We start from the raw sequence: 19,500 nt of genomic DNA on the forward strand, positions 1-19,500 counted from the left end.
AGGTTGAATGTTAAATTCAGATCCAATAATCTAGGTAGTATCGACATTAGGGGGCACTCTTAAATCAGCCACAGTCTTACAGTACAGGGATCAGGTGCCTTATCAATCCAAAATAAAGACACCACCCTGATTAGCATACATTTAATTAGATAAGGATTTAGATCATTGTCAGGGGAGAAACTTGTATCAATAGTATTGTATCTACAATGAAGGGAAATCTTGGGTATTTACATAACCCCGCTTCTATGATAATATGAGTGAGATGTCTCACATATGGGGATTCGCTCTAGCAGATTCACTAAATGAAGAACCAATTACAGCATCTTTTGGAGACAGACAGGTAAAATTGGAGAAGAGGTGAGCCCCTCCCCGCCTTATAAGGTGCAACTCGCCCCGCCTCTGGTCATTCTCAAGCATGCCTTTCTTCCAAATGAAAGGAGGACCAAGGCACTTCATATAATTCATTTAAATACCTTTATTTGTATGGCATGTTCAATGGAAACAATATTTAAAAACTCATGCCTCTCTTCATTGCGCTCTTGCGAGCATGGAAATGCAGTGAGTCATCTCACTCACATTATCACAAAACATGGGTTACGCAACAACCCTGTTCTATTTCAAATGCTCGTTTCCATGTCTCACATTTGGGGATATGGCCAACTTCAGTATCGCAGACATGCTCTCCGAAGTCAGAGTAGTCCCAATAGAATCACCCCTCAGAGGCTCCGACACTGAGGACAGTATGCCCCAACAAAGGTGCAGTGAAATCCAGTCGGTAAAACCTCAAACGTGGTGGCCCAACAAGGGGTGGCCCAACATGCCGCATCGTAAATCTCTTGCAAAGAGATGCATTTGAACAGTGCCCAAGAGGTAACCATACCTTTGGTGGAATGAGCCCTCAGGCCCTCCCGGGGCTGTAAACAGGGTTGGGTAGTTTACTTTCTAAATGTAATTCGTTACAATTACTAGTTATAGTTATGTTATAGTTATGTTACTAGTTGTGTCCAAAATTGTAATCAGTAAAGTTACTTTTGGATTACCCAAGCTCAGTAAGATCAAAAGTAACTGAAAGTAATCCGTTTAATTACTTTCCCTTTAAGAGGCATTAGAAGAAGACAAAAAGCATCCATCAAACGCATTTGGCGTGTCATCATAGTGGTCTCGTACTTGTGGTCAGATTGGCTCAGGACGAACAAACTTAAATTTGTGCCTTTTTCCAATGCTGAATTTAATGTCATTGAGAAAACAGAAAGGTGTCATAATGTATCTTGAATCTAAAAGTATCGAAGAAGTAATCATCTAGTTTTCAAAAGTATATGTATTCTGATTACAATATATTTGCCTGTAACATAACTGATTACAGTTACAGTTTTCTTGTAATCAGTTACTCTCCAACCCTGACTGCAAAGCCTTGCTATTATAAGCCAATACAATAGTCACTGTCCAATGGGATAGCCTTTGACAAGAGAGGGGCCCACTCGAAGAGTTGGTCACTCTTTCGACATGCTCTCGTTCTATCAAAGCACTGGACATAAATGGTGGAGACACTCTTCTTCCATAGAAGTGAAGGGTGGCGGCTGGAAAGCCATAAGCTCTAAGAAGAGACAATTGTAATTGTCGCTGACCTAAGGCATAAATGCGGGGATAGATAACAACGTTACCTTGGATTACACCGGGGCAAACTGTAAGCACGAATGGTGGACTGACAAATCATGCAGGTCAATCACTTGCTTTGCTGATGTAAGGTCAATCACTAAAGCTGTTTTGAAGGAGAGTTATTTCATCTCCACACTATCCAGTGGCTTAAAAGGCTGCTGCAAAATTGCCTCAAGCACAATAGACAGGTCCCAAGATGGGGCTAAAGGCTTGGAAACTGGGAATAAGCGACGCGCTCCCTTCAAAAAACGACATAACCGAGGGTGTATCCCTACTATGTTATTGTCCAAGCCTATATGACAGGCCGAGATAGCAGTTAAATAGACCTTACAGTGGAAAATGTCTTCCCTCTGCCTAAAATGTCCTGCAAGAAGCATAAAACCTTGGATACTGAGCATCGTTAAGGAATTATCTGAAGGCTATTGTTCACACCACTTCTCAAAACGCACAACTTGTTTCCATACAGTGAGCGTGTAGAAGAGGCCCTTGAACTCTGGATAGTCTCAATGATTCCGATTGGCAAGCCTTTCGCATCCTCTCACGGGCCACTTCCAGAAGGCCATGGTTTCTGGGTGAGGGTGGAAAACATCTCTATTCGCTTTGGGTCAAAAGATCCTAACAGTAACTGCCAGGGCTCATTGTAAAGCAGGAGAGTAGAGCTTCCATGGCCATCAAGTGGCTACCGAGATGAGTGATAAGCCTTGTTCCCTCACTCTGTTCAGAGTGGGAAGTATCAAGCATAGAGGAGGACAAGCGTAAAGCATCACCCATGGCCAAGGATGTGCCAGTGGGTCCAACCCCAGTGGCGCATCTCCTGCTAGGAACAACGGACAGTGTGTGTCTTTGTGCGATGCGAAGAGATCTACAGTGACTAGACCGTGTATCTCCCAGATCTGGTTCACCACCTGGGGATAGAGTCTCCAATCCCAGTAGAGGGGATTCCCTCTGGACAATAAGTCTGCTCCTTCATTCAGTACGCCCATGAAATGAGTTGCGCATAATGAGAAGAGGTGAGCTCTGCGCCACAGTATAATCTTGGTACTGTAGCTATTCTGTGTAAATGCAGAGAGCGAGCACCACCCTGGCAGTTGATGTATATCACCACAGTCGAATTGTCTGTCCTGACCATGATTTGATCATTTTGAAGGAAGTGTAGAAAGTGTATCAATGAATGAAACACTATGAGCAGTTCCAGATAATTTATATGAGCGTGGTGGAGCTGCGGGGACCACAGTCCGTTTACTGCTTTTCTCTTGTGAACTGTGCTCTACCCTGTAAGTGATGTGCCTGTTGTCACTACCTTCCTTGATGACCGAGGGGCTCTTCCAGTGACGGAGCGCAAAGAGACAGTCCATGGTCACCGTTATCTTTCGATTGAGGTGCCGTTGTGGACACAGGGGATTGGCAGATACCCAACAGTGAAAGTCTCCTGTTCTCAGTAGTCCTAGCGGTACAACTGAGATGGTGGACGCAATCAATCCCAGCACTCAGAGGCAGGTTTTGAGCATGACTGAGTGCCCCCTGTGAACAGGGAGAGCCATTATCGGAACGACGTGATGTGGTCGTCCAATAGTGTAGCCCGATGAGAGAGAGAATCCTTGCCTGACAACTCAAACTGAATTCATCTGCTGCTCTATCGTTCGCTACATACTTCAGTCTGAGACTGAAGTTGTTTCTGGTGACGTCAAAATGAGGGGTGTTGTACAAACAAAGTAATCAGGGATTTAGTCATCTCTAACCAATTAGAGTAACAAAGCCAATGCCGAATTTTCAGACACCTGCTTTACGCACTGTGTTCTGTCCATGATAATGGGGTAGCGTTTTGCCGGTGAGATGGGTTAAAAGGGAAGTCATGTCGCATACCGCTTGCTCCTGTGTTGGGGCCGCTTCCACACACTTGCTGAACGTTTGTGGAGCTAGTGCTAGCCCGAAGGGGACAGCGAGGTATTCACAGGCTGTGTCTTGAAAGGCAAACCTGAGAAACTTCCCGTGTGCTGGCAGAATACTTATGTGAAAATAAGCATTGAGTAACATTGCCTCAACGAATAGAGCGAGACAGCACTTTGAGCGTAAGAATACGAAACGTGTACTTTCTCAGATAGCTGTTGAAGACCCGTAGGTCCAGAATGGGGTGACTGATCATTTGTCTTTTTGCCTCAGGTGCTTGTGAAAGCGCTGAGGGAGAGCTGTGGCACGGAGGGCACTTGGGGACAGGCCAGAACATGTAGTGACCTGTTTGCTGCCCCTCTCTACTGCTGGTGGATGGGACCTTGTTGCAGTAGCAGCGAAGGACCACTTCCCCCACTGTCGGCCTCTGTAGGAGAACCAAATTGTGGGTTCGCAGCCTGCTGCGTTGCTGGGGGTTTTGCATTGCGAAAAAACCCTGGTGCCAGTGTGTTGCCCTCTCCCTGCCGCGAAGCCTCGGCTCGTGGAGGGGTAGACCTGGTTGCCACGGTGCCCAGGTCTACGGGGCAAGCAGAAGTTGAAGGCTTCACCTTCCTTCTTCCGAAGTTCGCACTTCTGCAGGCATAAGGCCCAAACAGTTCCTTTGGCGCTATAGGAGCATTAAGGAAATCTGCCTTTTCCTTGTCCGAGAGGCTGGACAAGTTGAGCCACAAGGCTCTCTCCCCCACCACCGCAAGGCTCATGGCATGCCTACAGCCTTGAATGGCTCCTCTAATGAATGTGCAGCAGACACGTAAAACTTCTGGAAGATGGAGGCGGAAATGCGCTCTGTCTTCCCAGGAAGAGAAGTGTCGGTCTCTGACGCAGCACTGAGCTTGAGGTCGTTGGCCAGTGACAGCTCAACTACCGGGGGCTTGCTTGTGACGCTAGCTACCACCGGAGACTGAGGAGTAGAAAACTATTTATACTCTAAGCAAAACTTTCCTCTCGGTCAGTACTCAACACTATCGACAGGAGCTGAGGTCCTAGTTCTGCAGCTTAACCTCACGGTTTCGCCTGAGAACAGTTCAGTAGGAGACAGTGATCTAGTCGCGCTGAGGAGAGCTTCTCCAACAGACGCTGTGATTGGTTCTTCAGTTAGTGAATCTTCTAGAGTGAATCCCCATTTGTGAGACATCGAAACAATTATTTGAAATAGAACAGCTGTTAAGTTTCACCGTGGGACAGCATAACATAAACCTAGGAGAAATGATTGTGGGATGTAGTTCTGTTGCCATGTCAACCATCTCTCTCCAAACTCTCCCACTCTGAAAATTCAGACGAGTCATTTCTCCCAGAGGGCTGTTTAGGTCCGTCTAGGTGGAGTTCAGACATGGTAATCAATCAGCAGCCAAGCGGAAGATACAGATGCCATCGCCCTGGAGCCTCGTTGGCTCTGACTGGAGCAGACACGCACAGATTAGAGAGTAGTCCCTCAGTACTCTGACTCCCTGCCACTCCATTTGTCTATCCTCCTTGTCCTTATATCGCTAAATCTCTCCCTCTGTTCCCCTCTGGCCTTAGGCAACTCTCCCTCCATCCACTTTCACCTCAATTACTTTTCTGAGCCTTCTTCTGTCTTCTGACCACTGACTCGACTCTACTCCACTGTAGACTTTCCCCTGACAACTCTCCCCTCCACAGCAGCCCATCTCTCCACTTCTGCCCCTCGTCTCCTCTCCTCACTTTTACTCTCCTTACCTCGACTCTCCGCTCTTCTTGGACCCCAGTAAGACTAGCTGTTGCTATTGGCATCGGCTAATGGGGATTGTAATAAATCAAAAATTGAAATCCCCTCCACTCATCTTACTCCTTCCCCCTTCCACTTCCCCTCCCCTCCCCACTTACCTTCCTCATGAGATGGACCAGATCCTTGGGCCAGGTGGAGTTGTACTGCACACTGACTGTACTGAAAAGCTGCATTAAAGACTCCACTGAGTTACTGGCATGGATCTCATAGGGCCTCTGACAGAGGGAGAGAGAGAGAGGGTGAGAGGGCGAGGGAAGGAGAAGGGCGAAAGAGAGAGAGAGAGAGAGAGAGAGAGAAAGAGAGAGAGAGAAAGAGAGAGAGAGAAAGAGAGAGAGAGAGAAAGAGAGAGAGAGAAAGAGAGAGAGAGAAAGAGAGAGAGAGAGAGAGAAAGAGAGAAAGAGAGAGAGAAAGAGAGAGAGAGAAAGAGAGAGAGTAAGAGAGAGAGAAAGAGAGAGAGAAAGAGAAAGAGAGAAAGAGAGAGAGAGAGAGAAAGAGAGAAAGAGAGAGAGAAAGAGAGAAAGAGAGAAAGAGAGAAGAGAAAGAGAGAAAGAGAGAGAGAGAGAGAGAGAGAGAGAGAGAGAGAGAGAAAGAGAGAGAAAAGCATAGACAGACAGTGAGAAATGTAAAGAGGTGAGTATCAACCACATTCAGTTGTCATAACTCAAGAAGAGCTCCACTTCCCATAATGCCTTTCCTTACCCATCCACGCAGCACCTCAAAAACTGTCACGCCTAGCGACCACCAATCCACCTCAAAGGCATAACCCACCCCCCCGCTCACAAAGGACTGGAAGATCTCTGGGGCTGGAGGAGATACAACACAGACAGAGTCAGTCAGCTAGGCTACACAAGACTATAGAACACTAATGGATATTTACACAGTATGTTAGTGATACGGTTACAGATCTGTCTCGTCATAATCGTGACCATAGGAGTTGGCAAGACAGCACAAACAGATCTGGGTCCAGGCTATTGATAAGGGTTTCCCAGGGCTGAAGGAATAATAGGTATAAAAGTCTTACCCATGTAGGGCTTGGTTCCAGCTAAGGCCGTGGCCCTCTCTCCATCCTTGATTATTGTAGCAACGTTGAAGTCTGTCAGGTGGGCGTGGCCTGTGAAGACAGCGCTCCTTAGAACCAAACTCAAATATACTGTAACACCACATCCATAAAACTCCCCAAAACATGTTTCTTTCTTTAACAAAACTATCCAAAAGAAACTGAAAGCTACGGTATCTATTTTTTGTCTGAACTTGAGTAGGCTTTCTATCTTTATTGCCTGATGTAACCTAAATCAAATGTGTTGTCTCTGACTAACATTGACTAACTAACTGATAAACAAAAACAAAACACAAATAGCTTAGTAAAAACATGATTCAGTGTGTCAACGAGACGTTTGTTTGCCGGAGTCTGGTCTAGTGGTAGCGCTGCCGACTGCAGACCACATATACCCGCTGGCGACAGGGTTATGAATCCTGCCTCGGCCCCTACTCTCAGTCTCCCTCTGTATCTGTCTCCGTCTCTACCCTGTCACTGTCTGTCACTGTCCTTAAAACAATAAAATACATTACAAATATATATTTAGAAAATACTTGAAGCAGAGTCTGCCTGAGCATTTTACTGTAAGAGCTGATGTCTACAGACCACAGTAGTGAAGTGGACTAGTGTGTCCTTGTGCTTCTTTCTGCATGTCTTCATAGCATGGTGGGGTGTGAGACACACATTCTGGCTATTCTGCATGAGCGCCGACCCCATTACTGTGGTGATACCGACAGTAACATCCTGCAGAGTCATGACTGTGTGTCCTACCTGTCACCTTGGACCATTTTCTTTCTCAGAAGCTCGCTTTACATTTTTCTCTCTCACTCTCTCCCTCTCGTTCTCTCTCCTTCTCTACCACACATACTGCACACACGCACATGAGCAACTATGTCACTCAAATGGCCTACATGTGCCCTCATAAAGTATGTGACAAAGGCAAAACGTACACACGTCGTAAACATCTGATGAGTACAGGATGAGTACAGGATAAAGTCATCTCTAAGGCATTCTCACCTTGTTCATCTAACAAGATGTTGTCTGGTTTGATATCCCTGTGAGATAGAAACAGAGAGAAACACAGAAATCATTGTCTAAGAATATGGAACTGCACATGGAACTACATGTAAATCTGTACATGTAGTCAGTATAAAGCGTGTGCCGCAGACTGTGTGTTCCTGAGTTTGCACGTGCACCCGCTTGGAACAGTGTGTGGAACAGAATGGGTAGCTGTATGTGTTACATGTGTGTGCAAGTGTATCTGTACATTGAGGCTTGTAGGTCCTTCCTGGGCCGTTCAACAAAAAGAGGGCCTTTTGGGGCGTGTAATCCTGTCAAGAAAAACCTTTTATTTCACCAAATGTTTATATTCTGTCATAAAGAGAGCATGTTCCACTTAATATAAAAAAAAAATTCCACATCAAAACTATATTTTTTAAATTGCCAATTAAAGTTACAAGGTTTACCGATGATGATTTCATTTTAAAATCAGCCATAGCTCGCCTTGTGACTGGGGGAATGGAAGCAGGTATTGTGCAGCAGGGAGGGGCAATTGAATGCAAGCTTAACACATTCTTACTTAACACTTTTCTAGACCATCTACTATGGGTAACAGGGTTGACATGTTATGTTCGACTCTCAGTTTTCTACCACAAAACGCTCACCTGCTTTTACACTATGATTTGAGTGTTCAATGTTTCTTTTGAAAAAAGAATTTAAAAAGGAATAGTTTCACCTTATTCAAATTATAGTTCAGTTCATGTAACAGGGTTGACCCTTAAAATGAGGGACAAACCACTAATCACGTGAAATAAATAACCATCTTCAGAAATGACTGTCAAAGCAACAAAATAACTAGGGCTTTACAATGATGGTGAAAACGTTGGGACAATTTTGGGTTAAATGGATTAAAATGTTCCTGGAAAAACAGTGACGTGGGACCTTTCCTTATTCATATAAAAAAATCAGATTCATTACATTTTCAATGTTGTTTATATTAAAGCTAGGGTACTGCATTTAATATAACAGGCTTTTAAAATGCAATATTGGAACGACCAACCTGTGTGTGTATTACGTATGTGACTGTGTGCCGATGTGTGTACGTGTGCCCATGTACTGATCCCTACACCACTACATTGGACATAGATGAATGGGAACATTGGGAACATGGCAATTTCCAATCCCAATGCCAGGGAGGCACTCCCAGGTTTTCTCCACACATGCTTTTTATGTGGGGCACCAAAGCAGTAGAGACCAACACAAACAACAACACCTTGGTGTTAACCCACATGCACAGCCCCCTCCAAGCCCACAGCCAATTAACAGAGCCAACCCCGCTTATTTAATTATGCAGCCTGTCACAAAAGTGTGAATAATACATTTAGAGAGTCTCATACACTACACTAACATGATATCAGGCTACAGTAAGTATTTTTTAACTGGTGTTTTCCTTAAGAGGTTTAATGGAAATGTGATCACAAACCCAAGTCATTTAGTCCACTGAGTCTTTGTCTCAAACACTACACTAACATACAAAGTAACGTGCGCACTAAGGCTATGCTATATACCAAGAAGTAAGTCTCTATGTTAACTGGTGTATTTCTCAAGAGATTTCAATGGAAATGTACGGGAGGAACTCAAATATGAAAGTCTCTACACAGCCACAGTGTTTTTTTGATGCAAAATCAGCTCATACACTTCACTAAAGTAACACTCCTGTTAGCACTGACCCACTGGGAACACGCTGGTAGAATCAATGTTGCTATCAAGTCCTTCCAATGAAAAATATATAGAATTACGTTGAACCAACCTGGAATAAATGTTGAATTGATGTCTTTGCCCATTGGGGAGGCTATACTATACCATAAAAGTTAATCTCTATGTTAACTGGTGTATTTCTCAAGAGGTTTACGGGAAATGTATTCAATTCACGTGCTCTATGGCCATGGGAGAAATTCCAATATGAAACCCTCTGCCATCCCGCCGTACTGCCACCATGGTTATTTGATGTAAAACCATGCAGAGCATTGCTCATTGAACACACTTCTTCTTTGACGTGATTAGCAATGCAGTCAAACGGGATTCCTAAGTATGGAATGGAAACTCCAGCAGCGGACGACTAACAAGTTTGAGGTGTAATTCCACCTCAAAGGCCTTCACTATAGAAGAGGGAAGAGAAATCAATGTTCACCTTTTTAGTTTTTCTCCGGTGCAGAAGAAGTAAAGAGGGGGGCCATTCTTGCGTTCTTTGGGGACTTTTTTGCTTAGACTAATTCCACCTTCCTCAGGCATCATGGCACCAGCAGACTGTTGCTAGGAGACACTTCTTCCCCCATTTGGTGCAATAAAATAATAGTATTCTCCTGTCACAAACCCACAGCATGGAACCAAATTGCAGAGCAGGAGATACAGATAACCAGGGATTGGATTAGGCCTCCTACAGCAGACACAATTGTGTCAGAGTCAGAAGTGTTGATGCCAGGAGGAGAAAAAAAACACTGAATCTTCTACCAACTAACTTAATTGGTATTTAAATAATGGTAAAGCACATTCATCAAGTTGACAGGGTGAATTACTGTTTTAACTTGAGTTAAGGACAAGTGTGTGTTCATTCTCGTTGGAACTACAGTGCCTTCAGAAAGTATTCCCACCCTTTTATTTTATACACATTTTGTTGTGTAACAAAGTGGGATTAAATAGGTTTAATCGTTTTTTTGTCAACGATCTACACAAAATACTCTGTAATGTCAAAGTCGAATAAAAATGTGAAAATTGTAAAAAATATATGAAAAATAAAGCACTAATATATCTTCCTTAGATAAGTATTCAACCCCCTGAGATATTACATGTTAGAATCACCTTTGGCAGTGATTACAGCTGTGAGTCTTTCTGGGTAAGTCTCTAAGAGCTTTGCACACCTGGAATGTAGATATTTGCACATTATTCTTTTAAAAATTCTTCAAGCTCTGTCAAGTTGGTTGTTGAACATTGCTGGACAGCCATTTTCAAGTCTTGCCATAGATTTTCAAGGCAAATTTAAGTCAAAACTGGAACTGGGCCACTTTCAATGTCGTCATGATGTATATATGGCCTTATGTTTAAGGTTATTGTCTTGCTGAAAGGTGAATTTGTCTCCCAGTGTCTGTTGGAAAGCAGACTGAGCCAGATTTTCCCCTAGGATTTTGCCTGTGCTTAGCTAAATTCCGTTTATTTTTATAATAAAAAAAACTCCCTAGTCCTTGCCAATGACAAGTGTAACCGGTGTGAAATGGCTAGCTAATTAGCAGGGTACGTGCTAATAGCATTTCAATTGGTGATGTCACTCGCTCTGAGACCTTGAAGTAGTTGTTCCCCTTGCTCTGCAACAACTAATTAAGTTAGTTGGAGCGATAGCTAACGATGCTTTGAGGGTGTCAGTTGTTGATGTGTGCAGAGAGTCCCTGGTTCAAGCCCAGGTAGGGGTGAGGAGAGGGACGGAAGCAATACTGTTACACTGATGCTGTTTACCCAGATCACTGGTTACTGCGGAAAAGGAGGATGAGTGTAACCGGTGTGAAATGGCTAGCTAGTTAGCAGGGTGCACGCTAATAGCGTTTCAATCGGTGACGTCACTTGCTCTGAGACCTTGAAATAGTTGTTCCCCTTGCTCTGCAAGGGCCGCGGCTTTTGTGGAGCGACAGGTAACGATGCTTTGTGGGTGTCAATTGTTGATGTGTGCAGACGGTCCCTGGTTCGAGCCCAGGTAGGGGCAGGAGAGGGACGGAAGCAATACTATTGCACAAGCATACCCATAACATGCTTGACCCCGCTTATCATGCTTGAAAATATGAAGAGTGGTACTTAGTGATATGCTGGACTTGCCCCAAACATAACACTTTGTGTTCAAGACATGAAGTTAATTTCTTTTCCATATTCAGTTTTACTTTTTGCAGTTTTACTTTAGTGCCTTATCACAAACAGGATGCATGTTTTGGAATATTTTTTATTCTACACGTACAGGCTTCCTTCTTTTCACTCTGTCAATAAGGTTAGTATTGTGGAGTAACTACAATGTTGTTGATCCATCCTTAGTTTTCTCCTATCACAGCCATTAAACTAACTGTTTTAAAGTCACCATTGGCCTCATGGGGAAATCCCTGAGTGGTTTCCTTACTCTCTGGCAACTGCATCAGGAAGGACGCCTGTATCTTTGTAGTAATTGGGTGCATTGATACACCATTCAAAGTGTTATTAATAACTTCACCATCCTCAAAGTGATAGTCAATGTCTACTTTAAAAAAACATTTTTTTAAACCCATCTCCCAATAGGTGCCCTTTGTGAAGCATTGGAAAACCTTCGTGGATCTGTTTTTGAAATTCACTGCTCGACTGGGGGGGGGGGGGGGGGGTACAGTGATGAGGTAGTTGTTCAAAAATCATGTTAAACACTATTATTAGTGAGTCCATGCAACTTATTAGGTCACTTCATAAGCAAATGTTTACTTTGCCATAGCAAAGGGTTTCAAAGGGGTTGAAGATTATTCACTTATTCACTCAAGACAGTTCAGCTTTTCATGTTGAATTCATTTGTAAACATTTAGAAAAACATAATTCCACTTTAACATTATGGGGTAGTGTGTAGGCCAGTGACAAAACATCTAAATGTAAGGCTGTAACACAACAACATGTGGAAAAAGTCAAGGGGTATGAATACTTTCTGAAGACAATGTACATGTTTGTACATGATTGCTCAACAGCACGAATGCACAAACACACTCACCAGTACGCACGCACCCACATATTTATTTGTACTTTAGAGGAGCAATTTGCTAAAACGAGCTTTGGAGTAAAGGTTAAAACATTGACGCCAAATGGTTAAAACATTTTGAGTGGAGTTTGTGGTCTACAGGGACCTAAACACTTTCATTTACTGCACCAACACTTTGCACTGTGCTCAGCACTTTCAACAAAAGCTCACAACTGCAAGTCATACATGCTGAAGAAGATTGATTGTAACAATTACAGCAATATAGAAAAGCCTTAATTAAAAGGGAATGCCCAGGTCCTTATAGAAATAATACTGTTTAGCAAACAACAGACTGTTGGACAAACAAATAGTTTAGTTTCATAATCCGATGGAAAAAACCTCTGATTCTTAACAAACACACAAACAACTACACCACTGCCCAGTGAAATACTAGTGAATTCAAAGCTGTGGCTTTTCTCCCAACGAGCACCACATATTGGAGCCTACATCATTAGACCCAGAGCGCGGGTTTTCCAGCACTGCAGTGCGGTGAGTATCTCCTGTAGCCGTCAGGCCACACATTAGGTGTCAGAGCTGGGAGAGTGAAAAGGACAATGCAGGACTGCCCGTTCTGCCGGGGACACTCAAGACAGATGAGAAAAGGATGATGATGAATCATTACACCCCTTAACACATGTGATTCATCTCCTTTTGGACATGGAGGCGAGGGGATGTCTGTCTCTGAAACAGGGAGTAGAAGAGGGAGGGCCAGGAGTCCCAGACGTGGCACCCAGGATAGGAGTAATCAGGGAGGTACGTACAACTAAAAGCAGACAAACAGCGATCCCCTGCTGGGTGTCGCCTCTGCACAGAGGCAGTCATTTTGACTGCATATTCATTTAAAATGTAAATATCTCTGCAATTGTTTAAGTCATGCCCCCCCTCTATCCTTGACTTTCGCTAAATAAATCTATTTAACATACATATGTTGTAAGAATTTTAATATCAGAAACACCATGTGTTAAAGCTGTTTTAAGAGGACATGTCATTTTTTCCCCAATGCCAAAAAGTGACTTTTTCTAATCCTCCTACAGAGTCACATTCAGGTAAGACGAGCAGAAAGAAACGATTCTGCAGGTTTCCAACTATCACTTTTTCCAAGAATAATCGCTGTTCCTTTGCGGTCCATACATGAGCACGCGCCAGCAATTTTCAGGTTTTATTGTCACGTGCACAAGTACAGTGAAATGCCTTTCTTGAAAACTCTTTCCCAACAATGCAGTAATCAATATCAGTAGTACTATAAATAAAGTAAAGTAGAACAAAAACATACAAGAAATCTAAATAAGACGAACACGAGAAAGTAAGTAAGCTAAGTGGTCAGTTCCAGGGTCAGTGGCAATACAATATTTACTAAGTGCAGGGATACTGGAGGGGTAGGGGTAGATATGTAAAAGGGGGAAGGTTGACTAGACAGGAGCATATATGATGATTGTATGTGAGTGTGTGTGTGTGTGTTTAATCACTATTTTATTTAAACCTTTATTTAACTAGGCAAGTCAGTTAAGAACACATTTTTATTTACAATGCCGGCCTACCCCGGCCAAACCCGGACACCGCTGGGCCAATTGTGCACTGCCCTACGGGACTCCCAAACACGGCCGGATGTGATACAGCGTGGATTCGAACCAGGGACTGTAGTTACGCATCTTGCACTGAGATGCAGTGCCTGAGACAGCTGCGCCACTTGGGAGCCCGGGGAGTATGAATGTGTGTGCATGTTATGTGTGTGTGAGCAAATTAAGTGAGTATGTGTGAGTGTGTGTGTGCTGGAGTGTCAGTGTGAATGTGTGCAAGTCCTGTGAGAGTGCATAGAGTAAGTGTGAAAATAAAGTAAAACAGTCAATGCAGATAGTCCATGTAGCCATCCTGTTAGCTATTTAGCAGTCTTATGGCTTGGGGATAGAAGCTGTTCAGGCGCCTGTTGGTGTCAGACTTGTTGCTCCCATACCGCTTGTCATACAGAAGCAGAGTGAACAGTCTATGGGCTTGGGTGGATGGAGTCTTTAACAATTTTCCAGGCCTTCCTTTCACACTGCCTGATATAGAGGTCCTGGATCGCAGGGAGCTCGGCCCCGTGACATACTGGTCTAGCCGCACCACCCTCTCTAGTGCCATGCAATCAAGGGCGGTGCAGTTGCCATACCAAGCAGTGATGCAGCCAGTCAATATGCTCTCAATGGTGCAGTCAACTCCCCGTTTCCTGTAGTCATCATCGCCAGTGATCAGGCCTACCACCGTCGCGTCGTCAGCAAACTTGATGATGGTGTTGGAGTGGGTAAACACCGAGCTTGGAGGGGACTATGGTGTTGAACGCTGAGCTGTAGTCAATGAACAGCATTCTCACATAGGTATTCCTCTAATCTAGGTGGGTAAGGGCAGTGTGGAGTGCAATTGAGATTGCATCATCTATGGCTCTGTTGGGGAGGTATGCAAATTGGAGTGTGTCTAGGATGTCTGGGATGATGGAGTTGATGTGTACCACAACCAGCATTTCAAAGCGCTTCATTATTACAGATGTGAGTGCTACAGGGCGGTAGTCATTGTGGCAGGTAGCCTTAGAGTTCTTGGGAACAGGAATGGTAGTGGTCAGCTTAAGACGTGGGGATTACAGACTTGGACAATGGAATGTTTTTGCCAGCTGTTCCGCACATACATTGAGAATGCGCCCTGGAATAGTCTGGCCCAGTGGCCTTGTGAGCGTCGGCGGGTGCCCTCATGCACGGCTCGGTTTTGTTTTTTCCCGAAGTGTGCATAAAATGCAATGAGTTTGTCTAGTAGAAAGGCTTTGTATGGCATATCATGGCTGGGTCTTCCTTTGTAATCCATTGTGCCACATGCGGTGTGTGTCAGAGCCTGTATAATAGGATTCCACCTCATTCCTACTGTCACTTTGCTAGTTTGAAGCCTCTGCAGAGGTCGTAACAGGAGTTGTTTGTGTCCTCAGCCGTAGGATCGGGGGTTGGCAGTGATAGCCCTCTGTACGTTAAGCCTGGTCTTTATCTTAGTGCGAACCTCTGTGTTAATCCAGGGCTTTTGATTGGGGAAGCAGCGAAACTTCACTGTGGTGACAACGTCAGAGATGCATTTCCTAATGAAGCCGGTGACGGAGGTGGTTAGCTCGTTGAAGTTTTCAGGGGAGTTCCAGGACATATTCCAGTCGGCGCTAACAAAGCAGTCCTGTAGTATAGCCTCTGATTCGGCGGACCATTTCTCTACGGAGCGAGTAATGGGTACTTCCTGTTTGAGCTTCTGCTTGAAGACAGGAAGCAGGAGTATAGAATAATGATTGGCCGAAGGGGCGATGAGGGAGGGCCTTTTATGCTGCTTGTGGGTAGATTAAGTGGTCTAGGACTTTATCACCCCTAGTGGCGAAGGAGACGTGTTGAAGGAAGTTGGGCATCACGTAAAAAGAAGCAGCCTCCGTCCGGGTGCATGGTTTCCTGCTTGTTTATAGCCTCAACTACATATCACCTTCAGTAACATAAATGCTATTGTGTTCTTGGAAATACATTGTTTCTCGTATTCTAATGTTATCACGACCTTCATAAACACAACCAAAGGATTATTTTTCCGATAGCATGTTGCAGTCGAAATGGCTGCTCATTGGCATAGTAAGGGGATAGCGAGGACCGGCAGTTCCAGTAGTAACAGTTCGCCATCGCAGTGTGTTTGAGCTCTAAAGGAGACCCAGAGCCAGTTTTGGTTAGCGGTGGCTAAAATGAGCTGAAGTTAGTAGTGGCTGTTTATAGAAATCCAAACAGTGGATTACTGTCCTGGACCATAGATTACTGTCAGGGTAAGAACCATATAGCTGAAATCCTTTTAGCCTGACATTTGGATTTAACACTATTACGAAAGCAAGGACACACTGTGTGATGTGTGCCCTGTGATATTTTCATCGATTTGATTAAAAAAAGATTTCTGTGTATTATACGCTACATTGGACAAGGTAATGCTAGAGTGAAGACATGGATACATTATTTATATTATAATTTTTGTGTGCAACGTTCTGCCCTGACAAGAACAAATCATTGTCTTCATGAAGAGGCTTCTAAACAGCTTCTACCCCCAAGCCATAAGACTCCTGAACATCTAATCAAATGGCTACCCAGACTATTTGCATTGCTGCCCTTTTATACTGCTGATACTCTCACCACTTTATTTTAAGAATGTGAAATGTCAGAATAATCATAGAGAGAATGATTTACTTCAGCTTTTATTTCTTTCATCACATACCCAGTGGGTCAGAAGTTTACACACACTCAATTAGTATTTGGTAGCATTGCCTTTGAATTGTTTAACTTGGGTCAAATGTTTTGGGTAGCCTTCCACAAGCTTCCCACAATAAGTTGGGTGAATTTTGGCCCATTCCTCCTGACAGAGCTGGTGTAACTGAGTCAGGTTTGTAGGCCTCCTTGCTCGCACACACTTTTTCAGTTCTGCCCACACATTTTCTATAGGATTGAGGTCAGGGCTTTTTAATGGCCACTCCAATACCTTGACTTTGTTGTCCTTAAGCCATTAAAACACAACTTTGGAAGTATGCTTGGGGTCATTGTACATTCGGAAGACCCATTTGCAACCAAGCTTTAACTTCCTGGCTGATGTCTTGAGATGTTACTTCAATATATCCATATAATTTTCCTCCCTCAGGATGCCAGCTATTTTGTGAAGTGCACCAGTCCCTCCTGCAGCAAAGCCCCCCCACAACATGATGCTGCCACCCCCGTGCTTCACGGTTGGGATGGTGTTCTTCGGCTTGCAAGCGTCCCCTTTTTTCCTCCAAACATAACGATGGTCATTATGGCCAAACAGTTCTATTTTTGCTTCATCAGACCAGAGGACATTTCTCCAAAAAGTACGATCTTCATCTCCATGTGCAGTTGCAAACCGTAGTCTGGCTTTTTTATGGCGGTTTTGGAGCAGTGGCTTCTTCCTTTCAGGTTATGTCAATATAGGACTCATTTTACTGTGGACATTGATACTTTTGTACCCGTTTCCTCCAGCATCTTCACAAGGTCCTTTGCTGTTGTTCTGGGATTGATTTGCACTTTTCGCACCAAAGTACATTCATCTCTAGGAGACAGAACGCGTCTCCTTCCTGAGCGGTATGATGGCTGCGTGGTCCCATGGTGTTTATCCTTGCGTACTATTGTTTGTATAGATGAACGTGGTACCTTCAGGCGTTTGGAAATTGCTCCCAAGGATGAACCAGACTTGTGGAGGTCTACAATTTTTTTCTGAGGTCTTGGCTGATTTCTTTTGATTTTCCCATGATGTCAAGCAAAGAGGCACTGAGTTTGAAGGTAGGCCTTGAAATACATCCACAGGTACACCTCCAATTGACTCAAATGATGTCAATTAGCCTATCAGAAGCTTCTAAAGCCATGACATCATCTTCTAGAATTTTCCAATCTGTTTAAAGGCACAGTCAACTTAGTGTATGTAAACTTCTGACCCACAATTGTGATACAGTGAATTATAAGTGAAATTATCTTTATGTAAACAATTGTTGGAAAAATTACTTGTGTCATGCACAAAGTACAGTGGGGGGAAAAAAGTATTTGATCCCCTGCTGATTTTGTACGTTCGCCCACTGATAAAGAAAGGATCAGTCTATAATTTTAATGGTAGGTTTATTTGAACAGTGAGAGACAGAATAACAATAAAAATATTGAGAAAAACGCATGTCAGAAATGTTATAAATTGATTTGCATTTTAATGAGGGAAATAAATATTTGACCCCCTCTCAATCAGAAAGATTTCTGGCTCCCAGGTGTCTTTTATACAGGTAACAAGCTGAGATTAGAAGCACACTCTTAAAGGGAGTGCTCCTAACCGCAGCTTGTTACCTGTAAATAAGACACCTGTCCACAGAAGCAATCAATCAAGATTCCAAACTCTCCACCATGGCCAAGACCAAAGAGCTCTCCAAGGATGTCAGGGACAAGATTGTAGACCTACACAAGGCTGGAATGGGCTACAAGACCATCGGCAAGCAGCTTGGTGAGAAGGTGACAACACAAAAGAACTGTCAATATCCCTTGGCCTGGGGCTCCATGCCAGATCTCATCTCGTGGGGTTGCAATGATCATGTCAATGATCTCAAGGCAGCTGGGACAATAGTCACCAAGAAAACAATTGGTAACACACTACGCCGTGAAGGACTGAAATCCTGCAGCGCCCGCAAGGTCCCCCTGCTCAAGAATACATATACATGCCCGTCTGAAGTTTGCCAATGAACATCTGAATGATTCAGAGGACAACTGGTGAAAGTGTTGTGGTTAGATGAGACCAAAACCGAGCTCTTTGGCATCAACTCAACTCACCATGTTTGGAGGAGGAAGAATGCTGCCTATGACCCCAAGAACAACATCTCCACTGTCAAACATGGAGGTGGAAACATTATGCTTTGTGGGTGTTTTTCTGCTAAGGGGACAGGACAACTTCACCGCATCATTTGACGGGGCCATGTACTGTCAAATCTTGGGTGAGAACCTCCTTCCCTCAGCCAGGGCATTGAAAATGGGTCGTGGATGGGTATTCCAGCATGACAATGACCCAAGGCAACAAAGGAGTGGCTCAAGAAGAAGCACATTAAGGTCCTGGAGTGGCCTAGCCAGTCTCCAGACCTTAATCCCATAGAAAATCTGTGGAGGGAGCTCAAGGTTCGAGTTGCCAAACGTCAGCCTCAAAACCTTAATGACTTGGAGAAGATCTGCAAAGAGGAGTGGGACAAAATCCCTCCTGAGATGTGTGCAAACCTGGTGGCCAACTACAAGAAACGTCTGACCTCTGATTGCCAACAAGGGTTTTGCCACCAAGTACTAAGTCATGTTTTGCAGAGGGGTCAAATACTTATTTCCCTCATTAAAATGCAAATCATTTTAACATTTTTGACATGCGTTTTTCTGGATTTTTTTGTTGTTATTCTGTCTCTCACTGTTCAAATAAACCTACCATTAAAATTATAGACTGATCATTTCTTTGTAAGTGGGCAAACGTACAAAATCAGCAGGGGATCAAATACTTTTTCCCCCCACTGTAGATGTCCTAACCAACATGCCAAAACTATAGTTTGTTAACAAGAAATCTGTGGAGTGGTTGAAAAACTAGTTTTAATGACACTATCCTAAGTGTATGTAAACTTCCGACTTCAACACTTCAAGGAAAGTGTTGTCGTGAACTAGTGAATGGTGTGTCTGTATTGAGTGTAAAATAATGTAAAATAATGTATTATAATAATTTGTACATTGAACACAACTAAACCCAAAAGGAGATTGTCAAATACAATAACAATAATTTCAGACCTTGATTACATGGAGA

The 19,500-nt window shown here is 43.7% G+C and overlaps 1 protein-coding gene across 1 annotated transcript in view; it reads right to left on the reverse strand.

Moving 5' to 3' along the window:
- The window catches only part of LOC115193952 (serine/threonine-protein kinase 32C), a 150,643-nt gene that overhangs the window by 16,860 nt on the left and 114,283 nt on the right, over positions 1 to 19,500 (reverse strand). Inside the window, exons 5-8 of the mRNA XM_029753110.1 lie at positions 7,404 to 7,441; positions 6,372 to 6,461; positions 6,050 to 6,153; positions 5,449 to 5,565 (exon numbers count right to left, since the gene is read on the reverse strand). Coding sequence (XP_029608970.1) covers positions 5,449 to 5,565; positions 6,050 to 6,153; positions 6,372 to 6,461; positions 7,404 to 7,441 — 349 coding nt within the window. The remainder of the gene's footprint in view (positions 1 to 5,448; positions 5,566 to 6,049; positions 6,154 to 6,371; positions 6,462 to 7,403; positions 7,442 to 19,500) is intronic.

This window comes from Salmo trutta, chromosome 5 (assembly GCF_901001165.1).
Source record: "Salmo trutta chromosome 5, fSalTru1.1, whole genome shotgun sequence".
Lineage (NCBI taxonomy): Eukaryota > Metazoa > Chordata > Actinopteri > Salmoniformes > Salmonidae > Salmo > Salmo trutta.